General features: G+C 51.3%; 6 protein-coding genes across 6 annotated transcripts; 3 read left to right on the top strand and 3 right to left on the bottom strand.

The window, feature by feature from the left end:
* Positions 1 to 29: 29 nt before the first annotated feature.
* Positions 30 to 3,085, bottom strand: CCMA1212_007915 (Chromatin structure-remodeling complex subunit rsc9; the record flags this gene model as incomplete). Its single annotated transcript, XM_073705073.1, has 3 exons — positions 2,061 to 3,085; positions 158 to 1,995; positions 30 to 86 (listed from the first exon to the last, which is right to left on the bottom strand). The coding sequence occupies exons 1-3, from the start codon at positions 2,983 to 2,985 to the stop codon at positions 30 to 32; spliced, it is 2,820 nt and encodes a 939-aa protein (XP_073556614.1). The 5' UTR covers positions 2,986 to 3,085.
* Positions 3,038 to 3,238, top strand: CCMA1212_007914 (uncharacterized protein; the record flags this gene model as incomplete). The annotated part of the gene is made up of 1 exon (XM_073705072.1): positions 3,038 to 3,238. One exon carries the CDS (start codon positions 3,038 to 3,040, stop codon positions 3,236 to 3,238), a length of 201 nt encoding a protein of 66 aa, XP_073556762.1.
* A 380-nt stretch (positions 3,239 to 3,618) lies between these two features.
* On the top strand, positions 3,619 to 6,068 carry CCMA1212_007913 (uncharacterized protein; the record flags this gene model as incomplete). Its single annotated transcript, XM_073705071.1, has 3 exons — positions 3,619 to 3,818; positions 3,889 to 5,154; positions 5,643 to 6,068. The coding sequence occupies exons 1-3, from the start codon at positions 3,621 to 3,623 to the stop codon at positions 6,066 to 6,068; spliced, it is 1,890 nt and encodes a 629-aa protein (XP_073556615.1). The 5' UTR covers positions 3,619 to 3,620.
* A 1,114-nt stretch (positions 6,069 to 7,182) lies between these two features.
* Positions 7,183 to 7,875, top strand: CCMA1212_007912 (uncharacterized protein; the record flags this gene model as incomplete). The annotated part of the gene is made up of 1 exon (XM_073705070.1): positions 7,183 to 7,875. One exon carries the CDS (start codon positions 7,183 to 7,185, stop codon positions 7,873 to 7,875), a length of 693 nt encoding a protein of 230 aa, XP_073556616.1.
* Positions 7,876 to 7,948: 73 nt separating this feature from the next.
* On the bottom strand, positions 7,949 to 12,516 carry CCMA1212_007911 (uncharacterized protein; the record flags this gene model as incomplete). Its single annotated transcript, XM_073705069.1, has 3 exons — positions 7,949 to 9,916; positions 9,975 to 11,945; positions 12,010 to 12,516. 3 exons carry the CDS (start codon positions 12,514 to 12,516, stop codon positions 7,949 to 7,951), a joined length of 4,446 nt encoding a protein of 1,481 aa, XP_073556617.1.
* A 4,567-nt stretch (positions 12,517 to 17,083) lies between these two features.
* CCMA1212_007910 (Fluoroacetate dehalogenase) lies at positions 17,084 to 18,013 on the bottom strand (the record flags this gene model as incomplete). Its single annotated transcript, XM_073705068.1, has 1 exon — positions 17,084 to 18,013. The coding sequence occupies one exon, from the start codon at positions 18,011 to 18,013 to the stop codon at positions 17,084 to 17,086; it is 930 nt and encodes a 309-aa protein (XP_073556618.1).
* Between the last annotated feature and the right edge of the window lie 1,955 nt (positions 18,014 to 19,968).

Here is a 19,968-nt window from a genome sequence, read left to right as displayed (position 1 = left end):
TCGTAGATGGTCTTGATGACTGCCACTTTTCAGTCGCGCTCAGGCGCAGGGATAATCAACTCCAATAGCGAAGCGATATATGGGCTCTGCAACACGCACGTTAGTTCCGATTCTTCCAGAGCAGGTGAAGGCATATCAAAAATGTAAGATAACATACCATGGCAAGGTTCTCCGCCAAAATACCATGCAGCTGCGACAGATGCGGCCGGAACAGCCTCTCGTTCCATCCCCCCTTTTCAGCTGTCCTAGACTGCTCCTTGAGGAGCTCCTCCTCTGCCTCCGTCTTGACCACGTTGCGCGCAATGTTGCGAAGCACCAGCACGGCACTTAGGGGAATGCCGCCGGCCTGGGGAGGCGCCTCGGGCATGCGCTCGTCGCGGAACGTCGGCGTCTCTTCCAGCACGATGCTCATCGTCTTGGCCGGAATCACCCACGGCTGCCGCGGCCGCCTGTTGTGCGAGCCGGGGCTGGGGATCATGGTCGAGATGTGCGTGGAGATGTGGCGCGCGAACGTGTGCAGACGCATCTTGGTCGGCTTCTCGTACTTCGTGCACTCGCCCCAGGTGCACCGGTACTCCCTCTCGACGTTGGGGAACTGGCCGTCCTCGCCCCTCTGCTCGTTCAGGTGCATCGTCAGGATGTGGTTCCACATCTCCTCCTGCTTGAGGTAAAAGTGGCCGCACTTTTCATTCTTCCTGTCGGGGTTCATGGCCCACAGGCAGCGGCCGTACTCGGTGCCGTCAAAGGCGAGGGGCCGCGGCCGCGCCCGGATGCCGTGGATGATGAACTTTTGCTGCGGGTCGCCCGGCTCTCTAAGCACTTGGGCGTTGGAATCCTTGTAGACAGACGTACTGCTCCTAATGAAGTCTGCCGGTGTGATCATCGGTTGGTTGAGCGTCTTCAAGGGGGTAGCAAAAGCCGACTGGTAGGCCTGCCATGCGGCAAGCTGCGTGATGAAGGATCGGTTGTCTTCCTCGAAGAAGCACCGGACCCATTGGTGCACTCGATCGGGCTCCTCTAGCTTTAGCATCTCCTGGAGGAGGTCGTTGGGCATTGGCGCTATTTCGTCCTTTGCCGGCAACCTCTGTTCTGGTATGAGTGTGTAGTCTCTGGTGTATTTGCGAGCCCCGTGTGCTAGCAGGCGGACAAGCTGCTGGACCAGGTTGTCGGGGACGATGGATCGCACCAGGTTGTCCAGATTAGGTACAACGGCCGTGTACTGGTAGAGGAAGTCGAGGCAAGCGTCGATGAGCTCGTCGTCGTTAAGTAGCAGCCAGTTCACGATACGCTGAAGGGTTGAGCCTGGAACCTCGCCCAGTTTGTTTGTGGCCTCTAGGTTCACGGAAATGCGTCCAAGGGCGCGGAGGGCGGTAAGAATCGTTCCTCGGTCTTCCGATGCCAGCTGAGAAAGGAGAGTTTTATAGAGGGGGTCGTCGGATTCCAGGGTCATCCAGGGCGTCAGCTGCTCTGCAATGTCGAGAGCAAGGTGTTTGACCTCGATAAGCGAGTCCCTTGCCGGTAGATGCAGAAGGATGATTATCAGGTCCTTGACGGGGAAGAAGTCGGACATGTTCTGTGCGTTTTCAGGCAGTGTCACCATGTTTCTAATGGTGAGTATGGCTTCGGTCGTCAGTACCATCTCGTCGGCGAACTTCTCCGTTTGGATCACATCGGGTATATCCCGCTCAACCAGGTTTTCGATCCGTTCCAGTATGTCCTGCGTGCCGTAGTTGCCGTCCAGGCAGCCAATGTCGTTGGATTCGGTGAAAGAGTCCCAGGAGACTGTCCAGTTGACGTGATAGAACAAGCTGCCTATCTGCAGAGCCTTCTCCACAAGACCTTCGGCCAATCCTGGGAAAGAATCGAATTTGTACTTGTCACCTCGCTCAAAGGAAATTTTGACCAAGTGATTGAGCGCAAAGGCTTGCTCTGCGGGGACGCAAGAACGAAGCGCATTGAGGCAGCGGGTATAGATGTTTGGGCCATCAAAGCCAGCTAGGAAACGTAACCTTGTCAGCACCACACCTCTCAGTAAAGAAAATGACGTTGTCTCAGCTTACTGCCGGGCTGCATAGGCTGTCTGTTAGCAGGATCGGGAGCAAAACGGTGGGGGAGTCTAGCTTTGAAGAACTCTCCCGGCGCATTGCTCGGGGTTGCCACAGGGCGCAGCTGAAGGGGCTTCATAGGCTTTGGTTGGTACGAGGTGACCAAATGCGACGTGTTTTCGGAGTTGGGCGGGTGATGGAGGATTGAAGGCCCCCGTGAATTGTTGTGGATTGCCATGAGCGGCATCGGGTGGGCGGACTGATGGTGGTGCGCGGATTGCTGCGCGTGGTTCATCGCTGGCGAGGCTGAGTTGCCAGACTGATGGTTGGAGACCTGCCTTGTGACTCGGGACGGGCCTGTGTCGGGCTGGAAGATGACTCGCTGAGGAGGAGCCTCGCGAAGGCCGCGGGACGCGCGAGCGCTTGCGGCAGCGTCAGGCAGCGGCCGTTCCTGGACGGGGGTGCCGTCATCGCCAGACGCAGCGCTGTCGGTAGCTCCGACATTGCTCTCCCGCTTGCCGCGGAAGTTCTCCCTTGTGCGCGTCAACAAGCCGGCGCCCTTGGCCGTGACGTCCTCCAGGATGTCCTTGGGCGGCGGCTCCTTGCCGTGGATGGTGCTGATTTCGTAGGCGGCGAGGTTCTTGTAGAACTTTTCCTTGAGAGCAAAGGCCGTCGATGCCTCGTTATTTGAATGAAGGCCAAGCTCAGCTGCCATGCGCCGCCACGCCAGTTTCTCCTCCGACACCTTGTCATATCCACCGTTTGCGACAATGTGGTTGAAGACTTTGTACAGGTCGAGGTGAATCATGCCCACCTTGGGCTCCGGGTCCAGCGTCGTGCCTCGCTTTGCGTGGTACTCCCTCAGCTTATTCATAAAGTCTTCATACTCGGGCGTCCTATCGATGGTGTGCAGCGGCACCTCCTGAGGGGATGAAGTCATCTTGACGAATAGCGGCCTCAGCGCCTGTCTCGCGCCGAGCTGCGCCTAGGCGATGCCGCAGATGTCTGTCGAACTGGACGATGGCAGGCCCGGGGCTGCTGGCCGAGGCGATGCAACGGCGTTTGGCTCGCGCGTTTGTCAGTGCCGGCAGAACTGCGCTCGGGTGTCGCTATGCCCTGCGGTCGTGGCTGAGAGGGAGACGCGCCGTGTCACGGTCGAGTATCAGGCATCAGCCTCTGTTCCGCAGCTCTGAATCGGCGTCGGCAATTGGTGGCCTCGCGTGGTCCGGGTCAAGGTCCTGGTCAAGGTCGAGATCAAAGGTCAAACAAGGCTGGGGCTAAGGTATTTCGAGGGTTGGCGCGGCGCGACGAAAATCGACTGGCGCAGATGCAATCTTATCTGCACGTGAGATGCATCCACCGCTTTTGGCCAATCGGAATTCTGCCATGGCAGCTCCCTCCATGGTGCCTGCATCTCAGATCCAAGCAATCAATCAATCAACTTGCTGCAACTCTGCTCTTGTCCGGGGTCAAGCGATGACGATGTTTTCTCTCTCTTTTTTTCTCTGTTCCTCTGTTCTTGTCCGACTCCCCTCTGCATAGTGCTTCCAACTCTCTCCAAAATCTCTTTCAGTCATGCCGCCTGCACCCACGCCTCTCTCGGGATGTCCTCTCCGCCGCTTAGAGATCCGTCATGGGTCCACATGCACCGTTTACGACGCTATTCAGCTTGAAAGCTCTCTGACTGCTACCCTGGAAGCTCGGCGATCGATGACCGGAAACACCAATCAGAGCGACCTGATGCTCCAATTGCACTTGGGGCTCCGTCGTGTGGTTCGTCATCTTCCGAAACTTGCATCTCCTTTGTGTTCATTGCTTGTTGTAGGTCTGACGGCATCAACAGCTTTCGATCCAGCTTGCAGATCTCCTCCCTTCATCGGGCGACAGCACAGAGGTTGTTACTGTCGACAGATCTTCCCAGAAGATGTGCATTCGTGTTCGCCAGAATGAACAGATCATTCTGTTCACTTTCAAAGAGAACCGGGATTTTAACGTCGCCATCTATACTTTGAAGAAGTTCGGTTTCCGCGTCAAAGACAGCCTCCTTCCCTCCAATCACACCACCACTGCCGGCTTGACTCGTTCACAGTCGTGTTCGGTCCCTTCGAGCAACGACCTTGGGCCACGTCTGAGCTCCATTACGCCGTTACCAAGACACGGAAGCTCTCAGACTCCATCGCCATTCTCGTTCACGACTCTGTTGAACTCTGACGTTCCGCTTTCCCAGATGCAGTCAATCGGCCCACAGCATGAACCGATTCAGCCTCCATCACCAGACTCATCTCATCAGCTCGTTCAACACGTTGTACCAGCCACGTACGCCCCCCACCATAACCCGTATCAGTTGTATCTCGGCCAGCACAGCAACTTGTATCAGCCGCGGGTGAGCTCACCACTACGAAACGCCGTCGAGGTCGACAGCAGAGATCTGTCGCCCATGTCCCCTATATCTCCCATGCCTCAGAGCCAACCTAGCCCTCCAGTGCACCCTACAGTAGCAGGATCGTTATTGACCCATCGATCTACTTCTGCACCCAGTGCAATGCCACGATCCTGGCAGCAGCCGAGGTTCATGAGTACAGATGGCTGCAGCTCACTATACCATCAGCAGAGTCCGTCGGAAAGTCAACAAGAAAGTCAACAAAGCACCATTGCTTCTACCGAGAGTGATTCACAATCCACAGACGGAACGGATGCCTCCTTGCCGTGGCAAACCGTGGAGGATTTTCGCAAACTCATGCCTCAAGCTCGCAGTTTACCTTTTCTGGAAGAGAGCAAACCCAAGACGGCCGAGCTCAAACCTGCGAAAAAAAGAGCAAAGGCGGAGCTTGGTCCATCCAGTGCTAAGAGAAAGAGCAGCTTTCGCGCAGAACTTGGCAACAGAAATACCGCAAACGATGATACAGATTCGTGCGTGCAAAAGAACGTGTCTTCTGCAGACCCGAATATAGATGACACCAGTGCCGCCCCGATAACATTGCATCCAACATCAGCCCAGACAAGCATTTCACAAAGCGAAGCTACTTCGCCAGATCAGTCATCACTTGGGATGTGTGATTTGCCACCAATGCTGGTAGCAGATGCCTCCCTGCTAGAGAAGATAAACAATGTAACATCGAGGTTGCTCGACCAGTACACAGTGGATGTTAATCGAGGGTGTGATGGCGGCGCTTGTGCCCAGTTCTACCTGGACCAGATTGATATGGTACGGAGAGACTTCTGGCTCAGTCAATTGGAGCAAGGTAACTGTATTTGAGGACATGGATGGTTCGGGCGACCAAAGCGCAGCCGCTGCTGCTCATGTTGGGTCGAGAAGAAGACAAAGGGGACATATCTGGACCAACGATGCATTCACTCCGGGGCCTGTTCATCTCTTGTTCTATCTGACTTCTGTATTCATTTTGCTTCAAAGCCGGCTCGGCTGCTCTGAACAACCGCTTTCTGTATACTTTGTTCACGCCGCTTACTGCTGCGCATGGTCCATGATGTCCATAAAATGGCATCAAACCACCGCTCAGAGCGGCTTTACTGTACGACCATACCTCCACACTTTCTCACCGAACAATCAAAGCGATCTCGCCACCACGGAATAAGAAGACACTAGCAAACATGTCTTCCGAGTTTGCCCAGGTTGAGTCCCTGCTAGCACTGAGGGACTGCGATAACGACGAAGTCCAGTCCTGGCTGTACGAAGCGCTATCTGACGCGCTTTTTTTCAGACTCATCGTTCGCGAGGTTGATGGCCCCTTCATCATCGTGAATGAAGTTGCATGGTGTCACGGATATTATCTGGCGTGGAAGTTGATCATCTCCAAGCTAGATGAACCAGACTGGCCCCGGGAGATTGCATCAGAGTTGCTGGACGAGGCAGCTGAGGTGTTGGATCTTGCGGCGTGCGAGCTGTATGCATACCAAAGCGGTTACAGGAGCAATGAGCGTGTCACTCTCTACAAGGATACACTTGAGCGAGTAGCCTGGTGCGTGTCGGAGCGTCCGGGTATGCCATGGATTCACAGATGGTGATGGGAGGGGGGAGAAGGAGGGGTCCCCCAGTGCCTGCTGGGGCTGTGGTTTGGAGTCTTTCCGACTGTAGGCATCAGCATTTCTTCCATATTCAGACCATCGTGCTTGTCTCTATATATAGAGCGAAGGAATAAGACTTTGATTTGTTTGTTGGCTTGTTCATTGTACCCCTGATATGATGAGAAACGACAGTCTCCTATTTATGTCTGTTTGCCTGTTGCCCTTCGTAGTCTGTGCCAACCATAACACCAACATGACTTGTTGCCGTCATTGGTTGATGGTGTCCTTATCTCGCCTTAACTACTCCAGTTCAATAGTAAACATGCAGTCGTCTTTGAAAAGAGGCTGGGACTGAAGGTTTGGTTCAAGGCGTGTGAACATTTTCGAGGGTGATGGTATGAGATTAGTATTGGTTGGGAGAATAGGGGGAAGAGGTTGAATGCGGGGGAAGGGTGAGTTTGGCTGGAGGAAGTCTATTGGAGAAGTTCTCAACGAAGAGGACTGGGAGCATGCATAACAGTCATTACAGTTACGCGTCATATTCGTTGCAAACTCTCGATATAGCCAGATAGATAAGTAGCTAGAGTTCACAAGTAGTTATATGCCTTCAAAGCACAGCATTTTAAATAAAATGCCAAACACATTCTGGGACCAAACATGCTGGGACAAACAACGACACCATAAGAAATACAGCAACGCGCACGCAATTTGTCTATAAACAGTGCCACCTTTTTTCAAGATTGATGCTTGCTTTGCATCTATAAGAACGATGCGTTTGTGCCTGGTGTTACCCAACTCTTTGCTAAACACAAACTGGGTTCATCCAAGAGAATCATGCCGAATACGACAAACATGGCATACAAGACAAACACCTGCATTGGCTAATTATTTGGATGGCTGGTCAGCCGCGACTCAAGTGGCGTTCTTGTATAACCTCATTGAGAGGTTGCTTTATATTGATAGGTGAACCAAACTGATATCCTTTTGCTTGCCTCATGGTTTCTCTGGGCATATAAAGCCACGCTTCTCGCCTGTTACCAACGCTCTTCATCACCACTCTCAACCCATCTGCCTTACAACCAAAGACCTACGCGCCAGACACTCAAACTCAACAATGGAGCAAGAAACGGTAGAACAAAACATCGGCGCCAAAGTCCACTTCTGGTACGGACTCAATCGAGAACCTGTCGGGTCCTTGGATGAAGCCATCCACGACAACATCCCCATGGTGCTTATACTGAGGGAAGGTGACGCTGAGTCCCGAGCCACTAGCGACAAGTACCATGTCTTTGAACTGGCCGCCTCCGGATACGAGGGCCACTTGTGGAAGTACAGGGGACGCATCTACCACTGCACCGGCGCGCAACTCGAAGGCTTGATCAAGGACGCCCAGGAGCAAACGTCCACGGGCGACGGGGTGTTTGATGACAAGGCCTGCGGAGTGATAGAGGAGCGACTGTCGAACTGGCAGAAGGATCCGAGCAAGGCACCCCCTTTTGAAAAGATCCTTGTGAGGGCTATGGGTGCATATGATGTCGGTGATGGATCTGAGAGTGACAAGACTGTTACTGCTGGACATGAGGGTGGCACCGACCAGCGTATGAAAGGGGTGCGTAAAGTTGGGGAGAGCAGCCAAGTCGGCGGCGATGCGGTCGATACGAATAGCCCTCTGGATGGAGACAAGCTTTGCAGCCTTGCTGCTTGGGTATGGTATATCGACACGCAGAAGGTGGACGAAAAGGAGGTGGTGAAGAAGGAAGAGGTGCAGGAGGAGGAGGGGAACAATGCGGGAAGTTTGCCTGCTTAGGAAAGTCTCAGGAAAGTTCATAAACTACCTACTAGGTATGGCTAGCAAGACTATGATCCCTCTTCGTTCATTGTTAGAGGGACCCCGATGACGTCCACGGCGTCCAATCTCCTAGTTCAGCCGGAGGCTCCTCAAACTCCATTGTGATGAAATCTCTCCGCGCAGTTCCTATTACCACCTCTGATTCAACTGCAGAAAAACTTCCACACTCCCTTGGGCGAAAGTCCACTGGTAGCCAGATCATCCCCTTCCCATTCCACGACACCCAGTCCTCGGCTATTGTGTTCTCTGATGATATAAGATAATATCCAAAACCAGGAAAGTGATGTGTAGGCGTGAAGTGTATTGAGGAAGGGTCTTCGCTATCCGATCGACATATGCTATAACATCCGATCTGTGTAGCAAGATATAGACCTGCCTGCTGAAAGTAGAATCGAACTTGTCCAGACGTGTTGAAGACGGATACCAACTCTCCTGTCTCAATCCTCCAGATGGTAATAGCGGTAATTTCACCGTGTCGATGTGCTGCGGCCAAAAACTCTCCGTCCGGCAAGAATGCCATATCAACATGGCTATCAATCCACTTCCTCAGTGGGATTTGGGCAATTGGACGTAGGTCAATGTCCCACACTTCGATTTGATGCAACCGCTCACAGAACTGACCTGCAGAAAAGATACACTCGAGAGCTATAAGCCTGGAGTCTCTGGATATGACGGGCTTCCCCTGCCAAAGCCATAGTGATATGCCTTCAGCATTCTCCCTAGGCAAAGGTCGAGATCGTCGAACTCCCGGAAGTTGCCGGTCTTTGTGTCTGTGCCAAACGTTGATGTTGCCTTCATCAGAGTCATAAGCAACATAGTCGCGATCATCGGACAATGCCGTCGACTTGAATTTGCAGTTGTCACGAAGATTCTCTGGCGGATCGTCAACATGGATGCTGCACAGATCTATCGCCCAAATCTTGACCGTCTCATCTGACGAGGCCGTCGCCAGAAGTTTAGCATCTGCTGAGAAGGCCATCGAATAGAACATGTTTGTGTGACCGCGATATGACCCTATCTTGACTTTTCCAGCAAGGTTCCAGACTTCGACGTCGCCGTCTCTGAATCCCAAGGCCAGAAGACTGGTATCGTCCGAGAAGACAGCGGAATCGAGGCATTTCTCACAGTTGGTCATAATGATGGGCTCTGCCCCCGACGGGAGATGCCAGACTTGCACAGCTTTCCCGGCCGAGACTAGATAAGCCAAATCTTTCGAGAATACCGTTACGTCGTCAAAGAAAGAAGTCTCCACTTCCAGCTCGTAGACTATGTTGTTTGTAGCTACGTCGGAGATCTGTATCGCTTTCCATTCTTCTGTGGCTATGTGCTTGAAGGTTCCTGTAGCCAAGAGCTTGAAATCTCGGGATATTGCAAGCGGACGATGAGGCGATTCAGAAGGGATCTGGCGGAGCAGCAGTCCAGTGGAGAGATCCCAGATTTTGAGAGATTCATCACCAATTATCGTCGCCAGGAATTGATTATCGGTCGAGAAAAAGGTTCTGGGCATCGAATAGCTGGGGCAGTCCACGTCCAACTCATGGATCAGGTCTCCGTGCTCTATATCCCACACGGTGGTCTTTTTCTCACTCGAGACAGCCAACAGTTTGCGGTCTTCTGAGAACGTGGAAGAAGGGCAATCGACTGAGCTAAACTCGAGGTCGCGGATTAAGTCACCCGTCGCTATGTCCCAGCTTCTTCCTCGTCCATTATAGAACGAGGCAGTCAGACGCAAGGAGTCGCGTGAGAAAGCCACAGCTTGGACTCCGGATGCGTACAGAGTATTTAGGCAAGGACCCCAGTCGTCGTCAACCTTGGGTAGGCGTTTTATCCATGATAGTGTGTTCTTAAAGTGAAGCCGTACTGGACTTTGTGTCGGACTGAAGATGAGGGCAGAAACATAGGTTTGGAGTGGGGCTATCTCCAATATGGACCTGTTGTGAAGCATAAAACGAGCGGCATCCTGAAAGAACTCAAAGGAATCGTAGGTATCCAGGTGGTGCTGGTATTGTCAACATCCAGTTACGCAGATGGCAAGGTAGCAATGCGAGATAGCTTACCGAAAGATTCTTGACCAGGCACTGCAGGGATACGACTCCAGCTTGAATGTTTCGTAGAAGACTGAGAATCTCGATCCAATGGAGAAAATGCGTCTTAACAAAAGTCAGAATCGAATCGACGCCTTCACGTATATCATCCATGATAACAGCCTGTGCACCGAAAAAGCCATCGCAAAAATGTCGAAGCCAGTACATACAGCAATATTCAATGCCCGCAAGAGGGTCCGGCTGCGGTACGGAAACCTCGTGTGTCTTGACACCAGGATAAGGAAGAGAGTAAATGTTGGGCCGCAATCTTCCGGGTTTCTCCAAAGCTTCCAACGAGAGGCGGAATAAGTCTCGGTGGACGGCTTCAGGCACAGGCTGGAAGATGCGGTGGTGACCCTCCCCAACCAGGTAATCTTTGGCCGATTGATGAACGAAATAGACAACGTTGTCTCTGACGGTCAGAAATGACCCGCACGTCTTGATGAGGGTCTTCAAAGGTTCAGAGCGTGCAAGGCGATCCTTCAGTCCAGCCATGATAGGTAGCGTCTCTAGACTCAGGGGCTGGTATGCCGTTGCCATTACGGCGAGAAGGTTGCGGCAACGCTGCTGGTCATTGCGACTCAGTTGATCGATCTGATCCACCATCCTGTCGTACAAGGCGACCAAGCCACTGGGTATATCTTGCAAGAGCTCTAATACCTCGCCGTCATCATCGTATGTGCGCAGCTCTTCAATCTCCTTGAACACGAGTGCAGCCCATAGAAAGGTCCCATTCGACTTGTCGATAATGGCACGATGTAAATTCGCGCGGAGGTCTTCGTTATCTTGGATGAGATTGAGTTGCTGGATTTTCGCGCGAACGTATGCATCAACGCTGTCCGCAACATGCCCGTCGTTGCTTTCGAGGTCGATCACCACAGCGGTTTGGCACTTGAGCAGCTTGGCTTCAATGTCAGGGGAGTTCCGGCTCGATAGGATCCATTTGACTTGAGGTGCGACTGAAGTGCTTTCGACAATGAGGTCCAGGAGATACTTGCGGCCTGAATCACATTCATCCAAGGCGTCAAGTACCAGGCAAGCGCTCTCCAAGGCCGGATCTTGTAGCATCCTTCGGAGCGTACCGGATAGCGTTACCCAGGCGTTGACTCCATCGAAGAGGGTTCTGCTTCCGACGTTCTTGTACTCCTCCTGCAGATGGCTAATTAGGGACGGTCTCTGTATTGCCAGTAGATAGATCAAGCCCCGTAAGACAGCAGTGGCACTGTTGAAGTTCGGATCGGTGCCCTGGCAGAAGAAATATGATAGCAGATCTGGAGAGGGCGCCATGCTTTCCAGCTCTTCGGAGAGGCCACAGATGATCATGGTCTTTCCTTTTCCAGGATCCCCCTTGATCCAAAGCAGGTTGGTCTGTTTCTCTCTGTGCCACTGTTGGAACGTGGCACTCTCCATAACCCAATTGAACGAGTCCGGCAAAAGCCCGCCTTTTGCTTCCAAGAGGCGCTTCCTATCGTTCCGTGGATTGGTGATGTACAAGTCTCTCAAACAGTCCCGGTCTTGCTGCTCTAAGCCCTTGACTTGCAATGCAACGAGATTCTCGAGACAATCTTTGATTTGATGGCTCAGACTGGTCCTCTCCAGGCCCATGTAGGCGGTACAGTCGCTTTGGAAATCTTGTTCGAGAACTCGTATCTCTTTCAAGCTCTCTTCCCAATCGTCAACCATGGCAAATTCGCGGAGCAACTGTAGCCCGCGGTTGCGGTAGTATGAGCAAATTGATTTGACCTGGAATAGGATAATCTTCTTGTAGAGCTCTCTAAGTCGTGAAAGCAAGGCATTTCGCATATTGGGCGTGATGCTAGGATTGGTGGGCCCAGCCCGATCGAATAGATCATTCGACAGACTCCAGTACCACTCCATCCGCTTCGTAGTATAGGAGATACCCTCAGTGTTTCTTTGGTGTTGCTTCAGTGGATTTTGCAGAATCTTACCCCTAAGTCAATTCAAGTTTCAATGCCCATGGGGCTAGGCGACCAAAGGGGCAACTTACATCCAGAGACATGGTCACAAGGGACCATGGAAGAGCCGCCTGCGGTGCAGCCTGGACTGCTGCGGTTATGATGTATCTCACGGAGTTGACGATTTTCATTCCTTCTCCCATGGTTTCCTTGACTCTGGCCTCTGTATGCATCTTCTTCTGGGCCGCTTCGATCACCAGCAGCAGTTGGGCCCGTCGTTCGTCTCCATTCGCCTTGATGCTGTTCACATTGACGCCGTTCTGGTCGTTGAGTGTGTTTGTTAGAATTACTTCGTACACTTGCAATAGCTTTGTCTCTTCGGTTTTCAACTGGTCGTAGGCCTCATCCCAGAGCTCCTGCGGACAAGAAGCAACTTTTCCCTCGTCGTCTGTTTGCGTTATAGCCGTCAGAGTAGACAATTCAGCTGGGGGCGAGACCGCTGGAAGAATATTCCCAGGCGTAGATAGCCGTGATCCCTTGCTTCCGCCCTTTTTGGGTTGAAGGCGTTTGAAAAACGCGGAAATGGATCTTCGAGGCATTGCTATTGCCGGTTTGAACAAGCCGTCACGATGTATTGGACGTAGACAGAATCTGTTGTCATGTCTGCCTTCGCACTCCTCTCGTCCCAAGGCATGTTGATGCCTTGCGGGGGCAGTGCAATCTTCGATTGTTGCTCGGCGCCTAAGGTCACACTGAATCCGTATTGCTGCTTTCATGATGCTGATTGGAGGACAGGGAACGACAGGGGGGCAGGTGAAGGACATGCAGGGGAAGGACAGGGGGTCGCTGATGGTTGGCTGAAAGTGGACGATAGCGAACGGGATCTCATGCATCTGTATCAAATCGTCTAATTAGAAGATATAGAAGCATATAGCAAGACTAGACGTTTATAGTGATAGCAGCAAAAACTAGAAGCCTTCTTCTTTGTCAAGTCAAGTTTATAGGAATAGAAATAGATTTGCTAGGATGCTAGATAGCCAAGTCGAGGTGCTGGCTGGCCACCCTCATGAGCTATCATTGTAAGCGCCCGCAAGATGCTGAGGCTTGGCAATGAAACAAGATGTTACAGAATGTTGGTGCATAGGAAATCGGCCTTTCGGACTTCAGACTACCTGTGCAACATCACATATCAGTAGCCGTATATTAAAGAAGTATGATACTAGATCTGGGTAACGTGCTGTGCTTTACAATTCTTCGGAGAGGCCACAGATAATCGTGGTGAGGGTGCATCCTATACGACAAAGCCGCTGGGATGGTACTAGGGTTTGTTAAATGATCTCTAATTGATACAGAATCATCGTGTAAATGCTATCCATGTCATGCAGATGTGACATATTGAGAATCTTCCTAGGAATATGTTGCCAGCTGTTTGACACTTGAGTAGCTTGGCTTCATCATCAGGAGAATTACGGCTTGATAGGACTGACTTGACCTGAGGCGCGAGTGAAGGAATAGTTGACGTATTTATGCACCAGACGAACTCAGCGAGACGTCGATAAGCCTTCATGTAACCCGCCAAAGCATGCGCTACACGAGCGGTGTAATATCATTGCAACGGCCGGTTGCAAAGTCGATTAAATCTATAATCAAGGCAAGAAAGAGTGCGATGGCAATTCGTAGAGTTTGTCAAGTAGAAAACCCCTGTTTACCGGCTCAAAGGAGAATACGTTCAGTGTCAACACGATGAGTTACAGCAAACTAAAGAATATATAACTGAGCATCTGTGAAGTCCCCAATTGTGTATCTTTCAGACATAGCGTCTTGGGCATCTTGCTACTTCTACTAAAGTGAAGCCGCTCGAGTCTTCAGCAATCCTTCTCTGGCCTTGCATATGTCAGTAACTGCAAGCTACCACATGTCAAAGACACTATCACTGGTAATGAAAGAATCCTTGGATACATTGACACAATCGGCTGCGTCGAGAAAGAATGCTTCGCGAGCAAAAGAGCGATAGAGTACAGTAGAACGATCGCGAGATGGACGGCCACTGGAAATTGAAGCCGACAACAAGCAACCACTATAAACCCGAGTTCTTGTACGTAGACCAAGATGCCATTCCCGACTGAAAGGAATTGTCGTTGTAGGGTGAATCGAGTGATCCTGGCTACAAAATCATGTACGGAAGAGGCCCCCCTGGAATCGATTCCAGTAGACCTTTTGACGTCCTGGTTCCCGCACAACGCATCGGCATGTCAGATTTGATGTTTTCGAGCCACAAGGACTTCATCAATGAGGGCCAGATCTTATGGCTATTTGATGATCTTCACCGAGGCCTTTAGCTGGGACATCTATAAGCCGGGAGGCTCATCAAATTGAGAAATGAGGGGAGCATCCATTGATGCGTATGAGCAAGGTATGGTCCTGGGTCCTCAAGCCGCGCTTAAGGCGTGAAAGGCTACGGCCGCTCATGTCTCACTGTAGGGCTTTGCTGCGACTCCTGTACCTTGGCGATCTTGAGAGTTTGGCGAAGTATTCAGCTCGCCACTTTGAACAAAAGCAATCAAGAAACCGCCTTTTCATTCTCTCTCCGTATAGATACACGCCACTTTATGCGAACTGCAGCTGCAATTGATCGATTCTTCATCTCCGCCGCAAAACCTCTTTATAAGAGTACTTTCCTGGATCTGAAATTTAATGAATGAGCTTTCGTCTTCGGCTCTGCTCTATCGATTCTCATATGACAGAGAAATATTACGTCTTACTTTGCGATTTGCTGCCAAGAAGGTTCTACGAGCTTCAGCTGGGGGTAGCAAAAGCAAGATCCAACTTTAGCAAAGCGATAGATTCGTGTATGCAAGTTGCAAATACCCGGCGACCTATACCAACACTCATGTGGCCCGCAAATCATTTACGAATGATGGAGGTGCTACAGCAACTTAACCAGATTATTGATCGCAGAAAGACATCGTGAAAACTTACTCTCTGAGAAACGCCGAGTTGTGCATTAATGACGGCAGTTTCAATATGTAATGGAAGCTTTTGCTATCCTCGAGTTCCCGAAGAGGCCAATTGCCATTTTCGGCAACTCGCGCGGACCGGCTCTCCGCTACTGCAGATGTCACGATCATTTCCTCTCCCGGTAAGACGCTGTTCAATGACATTTGAGCTGATCAAGAGCCTGGCTAGACGCAGTTGGCGGAGTTGGGCGCGGGCTTGTAAGATGTTTGTTTTCCCCCTTTGATCGCTGTCTGAGCCTCAACGACGTGTCACGAATATTACGAGTGACTTAAGGACTACTGCATATCTCGCTCCTGGAACTGGTCCGCTCCACGAGCAAATCGAGCATCATTTGCTCCAGCAGAGAGTGGCTGGGTGACGCGGACCATTTGATTGGGCCTATGAGCGTTTACAGTCCTCCAAAGCTTTACGAGCTCCTCGACGGAGTTGTACAACTCTCCGGAGGCTGAGCTCCTTCCCCCTTCTGGGGACCTTGCGATATCGAGACAGCTATGGAACCAAGCATAAACGAAATAGACTAGGTACTCGATCATAACACGTCGGCAAGCCATCCGCTAGATCCAAATCTTGGGAGCTAGTCGTGACACTTCCCCTATTAGCCCCTATATTATAACCTAGCCTTATAGTTATAATAATAAGCTTATAATAAGCTAGTATCCTAGACCTAAAAGAATAATTCTTAAAAGATAAACTAAAGGTTTAAGAAATAATACTTGGGCTAGATAGAGATAGTGTTAATAGATATATACCAGTACCTGATTTCACGGGACCCGTGAAACCAATAGAATCACGGGTACCCGTGAACCTGTGGGCTCCCACGAATCGGAAACAGCTTAGTGTAAAGGCCCTCGGGTGTGTGTCCCCGGGCGAATAAAAACCTACCTACCTACCTACCTACCCTTCGTGCCTCTTATATTAATGCAGGGAGGCGGGCATTGCATTTCTGCGCCAGTTTTCTTCCTAGCATCCTTGTTATCCTAAATAGAGAGCCTAATAGCAAATCATTTCATCTGCGCCATGGCCGCCATCGATCAGGCCATCAATGCCCACCTCGCCAAGGGAGGGCCGCCGCTACCGCGTTACTCTTGGTGCCGTGAACCGGGACGGAAAGCAGCAGATCTTAACTGAATCGACATGGGCCGGCATCTCAGAGAATTCAGGCTCCCTACACAACACTCGGTGCTTTGGGCATGGCTCAGGTGACAGCATATCTGACGTGCATTGGATTGCCTCTACCACCAAATTCATCGCGACCATTGCCGTTATGCAATGTGTCGAAAAAGGCCTGCTTTCACTAGACGCCGACATCTCCGTAAATAGAGTAGCGTCAGTCAGATGCGAGGCTTCTCAAATTATCCTCCAGAGGCCTTCACATCGATGCTACCGTGTCCCTTGCCTTCTAAAGTGGGCGGAATATGCATGGCACACAGACCTCGGCGCGGGCACAGAGACGATGGCGCGGCAAAGGCAGGCAGATCAAAAATGACGAGCCCCAGAGGGTTTGGGATATGTGTGCATTGCCGTTCGGGTGATTCAGGTGGTGATGAAGTTTGTCGACTTTTACATTGCCGCAGAGGATGCCCTGGGCACCTGTTCACAGTGCATCCTCAGTAGAATATGTATATTCTCGGAAGTATTTTACATCTTTGAAATAATACACCTCTGCCGCATATAGCTTCGTTAGAGTTAAGCCTAGAGATGTAAGATTATAGAACTGTTTTCTTTTGAGTCGCAGAAGCATCCTGCCCTTGAAGGAGCAAGAAGCAACTACACAAGTAAGATTATAGTATCTCAAAAATACCTGACTGCACCGAGACGAGGTCTAGCTTTGAAGAAGAAAGGAACGTAGTTCTACTGCTATGTTGATGTCGGGTCGTGATGTCAATAATGTGTAACAGAAATGTGTTCTTTGTTATCGTCGATGCAACCTGCCCTTGACGGAACAAGAAGCAACGAGTCTAGGTATCGCTCGACCATTGAAAGCTAGGGTTTTGGCCTTGGTCTAGCAGAGAAATTCTCTTGCACGATTTTCAAGTCACTCTCACACTCGGGACACAAAGAGTACTGGCACAACTGCAGTGCAGCGAGGAAACTCTGTGGGTGTTGCCGTTTTGGATTTACAAGCCATGTTAGTCTACGATGTATCTGCTACTTCTCTAGCAAGAATGGCAAAAGGGCATCAGTGAGTCCTTCTGGGTCCTCCTCGACCACGAAGTGTCCACATTCTAAACCCTTCCCACGAACATCTCGAGCGTACGCCTTCCATATCTCCAGAGGGCCCTCGGCCTTCGAAGCCATTGCTTCAGCGAATAAGCCCGTCGAGCCCCACACTGCCAGTATTGGGGTCTCTATCTTCTTTCCCAACTTCAGCTCCTCCTCGTCATAGACTCTGTCCAAGAACGCCCCAGCCCTGTAGTCCTCGCAGGTGCTATGGATTCTTTCGTCGCTGCAGTACGCATCCCTGTATTCATCAAGTGCCGCCTCGCTAAAGTCGTCGAGATTCCTCTTCCTCGTCCAGGTCGCAAGTGTGTGCTCCAGGAACATCTTGCCGTTGTCATTGCCCTTGATCATTGTTTCTGGAAACGGCTCAGGCTGCGCGAGGAAGAGCCAATGATAAGCTCTCAGTCCGGCATTTGTGTCCCCAAACCTACTATACATGGCCGCCGTTGGAATGATGTCGACTACAACCACCTTGACGAGTTTCTGCGGTTGGTCGAAAGCAAGGCGGTACGCAACCCTGGCACCACGATCGTGGCCTACGAGAGTGAACTTGTCGTACCCTAGCTGGGCCATGACAAAGACGCAATCCTGGGCCATCAGTCGTTTAGAATAGCCAGACCCATTGGTACTTGGGACGACTGAGGAGGCGCCATAGCCGCGGAGGTCCATGAGCACAATGCTATAATGGGGCAGAAGAGAGGGGATTATAGGATGAAATTCGACATGTGTTTGAGGGAACCCGTGCAGTAGGAGAAGAGGAGGCTTGTCTGCATCGATTTTGGCGCGGACGAAAATGGAAACTTCGTCAGGGGTTTTGATGTATTGGCGGGTGAAGCCAGGAAACAGGTCGGGTGCCATTGTGAAGAGTAGTTGTCTGCGGTTTGGATTTCGGAGAGAGTGATCTGTGTGGGGAGATGGTTGTTGATGGGAAGGTGAGTCGTGTATATATACTGAGAATACTTTATTATTAGATGTAACTCGTTTACCCGCCAGACGCCAAAGAGCCTCGGCCACATCGGAGTTAATTAGCTTTCACTCTCGGTCTGCGAGAATTTCGGAGATTCCAAGCTTCAGCGGGAGCACCCGTCACGATTCAGGCTTGTGGGGGTGGCCACGATGAAGTGACAGGCGGGTTGTGGTGACCGACATCCCTCCTCCTCAGCCGAGCTCAGCACCAACTCAGCTTAGAGCGGCGGGAACTCAGCTCTGGAAACGGAAATGGATTTTGGTGTGCTTGAGTTTCGTCTCCGAGTTTCATGGTATTCCTTGTCAATCAATGGTAAGATCGGGTAATGTCCCCTTTCCAGTGGCAGAAATTCTAAGACTTGGTCCTACGTAGGATCGAGGAAATATTGGCAACGCTCGCGTGATGGGGCTTCAAAAGGATCTCAATATCAGCAACGGCCAGTTCTACGACGCTGTGTCTCTATACTGAGTCGACGCTCTACCCAACACAGTATATGCTAGCCGTCTGCTAATTGCTTCAAGATGTGGGCTACGTGATATGCATCATCCCAGCCAACCTGTCCATCCGTTTCTTCAGAGCCCACCGACAAATCGGCGGCTGCGTCATCGTATTTGCTACGCTCTCATGCTGCATGGCTGCTGCGAAGAATGCCGCTACCATTCTCGCCCTCCGAATTTTGTTCGGCTTTGCGTCTACTTTTCTTCAAGCCCTTACTCTATATACGAGCCTATGGTACAAGCGCAACGAGTTGGCTATTCGAAGCGGTCCGTTCCCCCCCCGTTCTCTAGGAGACCCTAGTATGTCTCCGTGCTTTCTTGTCTTTGCTAACAGAGACTCTAGGAGCGTTTTACTCGGCAGCCACAATCGCCGGTGGTTTCAGCGGCCTCATTGCCTATGCCATTCAGAAGAACTTGGATGGTGCCTTGGGCCATGCAGCGTGGCAGTGGCTGTTCATTATTCAGGGATGCGCCGGCATCTTTGTTGGAGTTTCTGCGTGGCTGCTGCTCCCTCCTCCTCCTGACCAGATTAAGAACATGAAGCACTGGGTCTTTACAAAAGCTGAACTCCAAGTGGCGCTCAAACGCCTCAAAAGTACGTGTCCTGTATTCTGAACACAGAAATAGATTGCTGACAGTACGAAATAGCCTACAACAAGGCCGGTGCTGGTTTTGATAGGCGTCAGATGCTGGCTGCATTCAAGGACCCCAAAGTATACTTTTGTTCATTCATGAACGCTGGTGTCTCTCTCGGCTTGGCTTCCATCAGTGCCTTCCTACCAAGTTTCATTCAGCAGTTCAATTTCTCGCCTGGTAAGTGGTTCTTGCCCGATTGCCGTGATCTCAAGCTGACTCGCCTGATTCTCCTCCAAGCCCGGACGCAGCTCTTCTCCATCATCCCGTATGCCTGCGCCTTCGTCACCCTTCTCGTCATCAACACTGCATCCGATCGTACAAACACAAAGGGACCTTTCTTGATGCTCTGCTTCGCCTTTTCAATCTGAGGCTACATCGTCCTCATGACAGTGACGAGCGTCAAGGTCAAAATCTTCGGCACTTGTCTCATCACCATGGGTGTCTTCCCCTGCGTCACGCTCCTGGGGGCTTGGACGAGCATCAACGTCGGCGGCTTCACGAAGCGTGCCATGACATGGGGCACTGCGGAGGTTGTCGGCCAGTGCTTTGCCATTCTGGCTTCTCACATTTACACTGATCCTCCGCGATATATCAAGGGCCATGCCATTAGCTTGTCGTTTCAGGTCTTGGGCTTTCTTTCTGCACTTGCTATGTGGATGTACATGAGATATATGAATAGCAAGAAGGAGAGGGAGGCTGCGGAGCATCGAGTG

Source organism: Trichoderma ghanense (genome assembly GCF_004382785.1).
Source record: "Trichoderma ghanense strain CCMA-1212 chromosome Unknown scaffold_10, whole genome shotgun sequence".
In the NCBI taxonomy this organism is placed as follows: domain Eukaryota; kingdom Fungi; phylum Ascomycota; class Sordariomycetes; order Hypocreales; family Hypocreaceae; genus Trichoderma; species Trichoderma ghanense.
The sequence above is the reverse complement of the archived record's forward strand: the minus strand, read 5'-3'. Positions and strand labels throughout refer to the sequence as shown.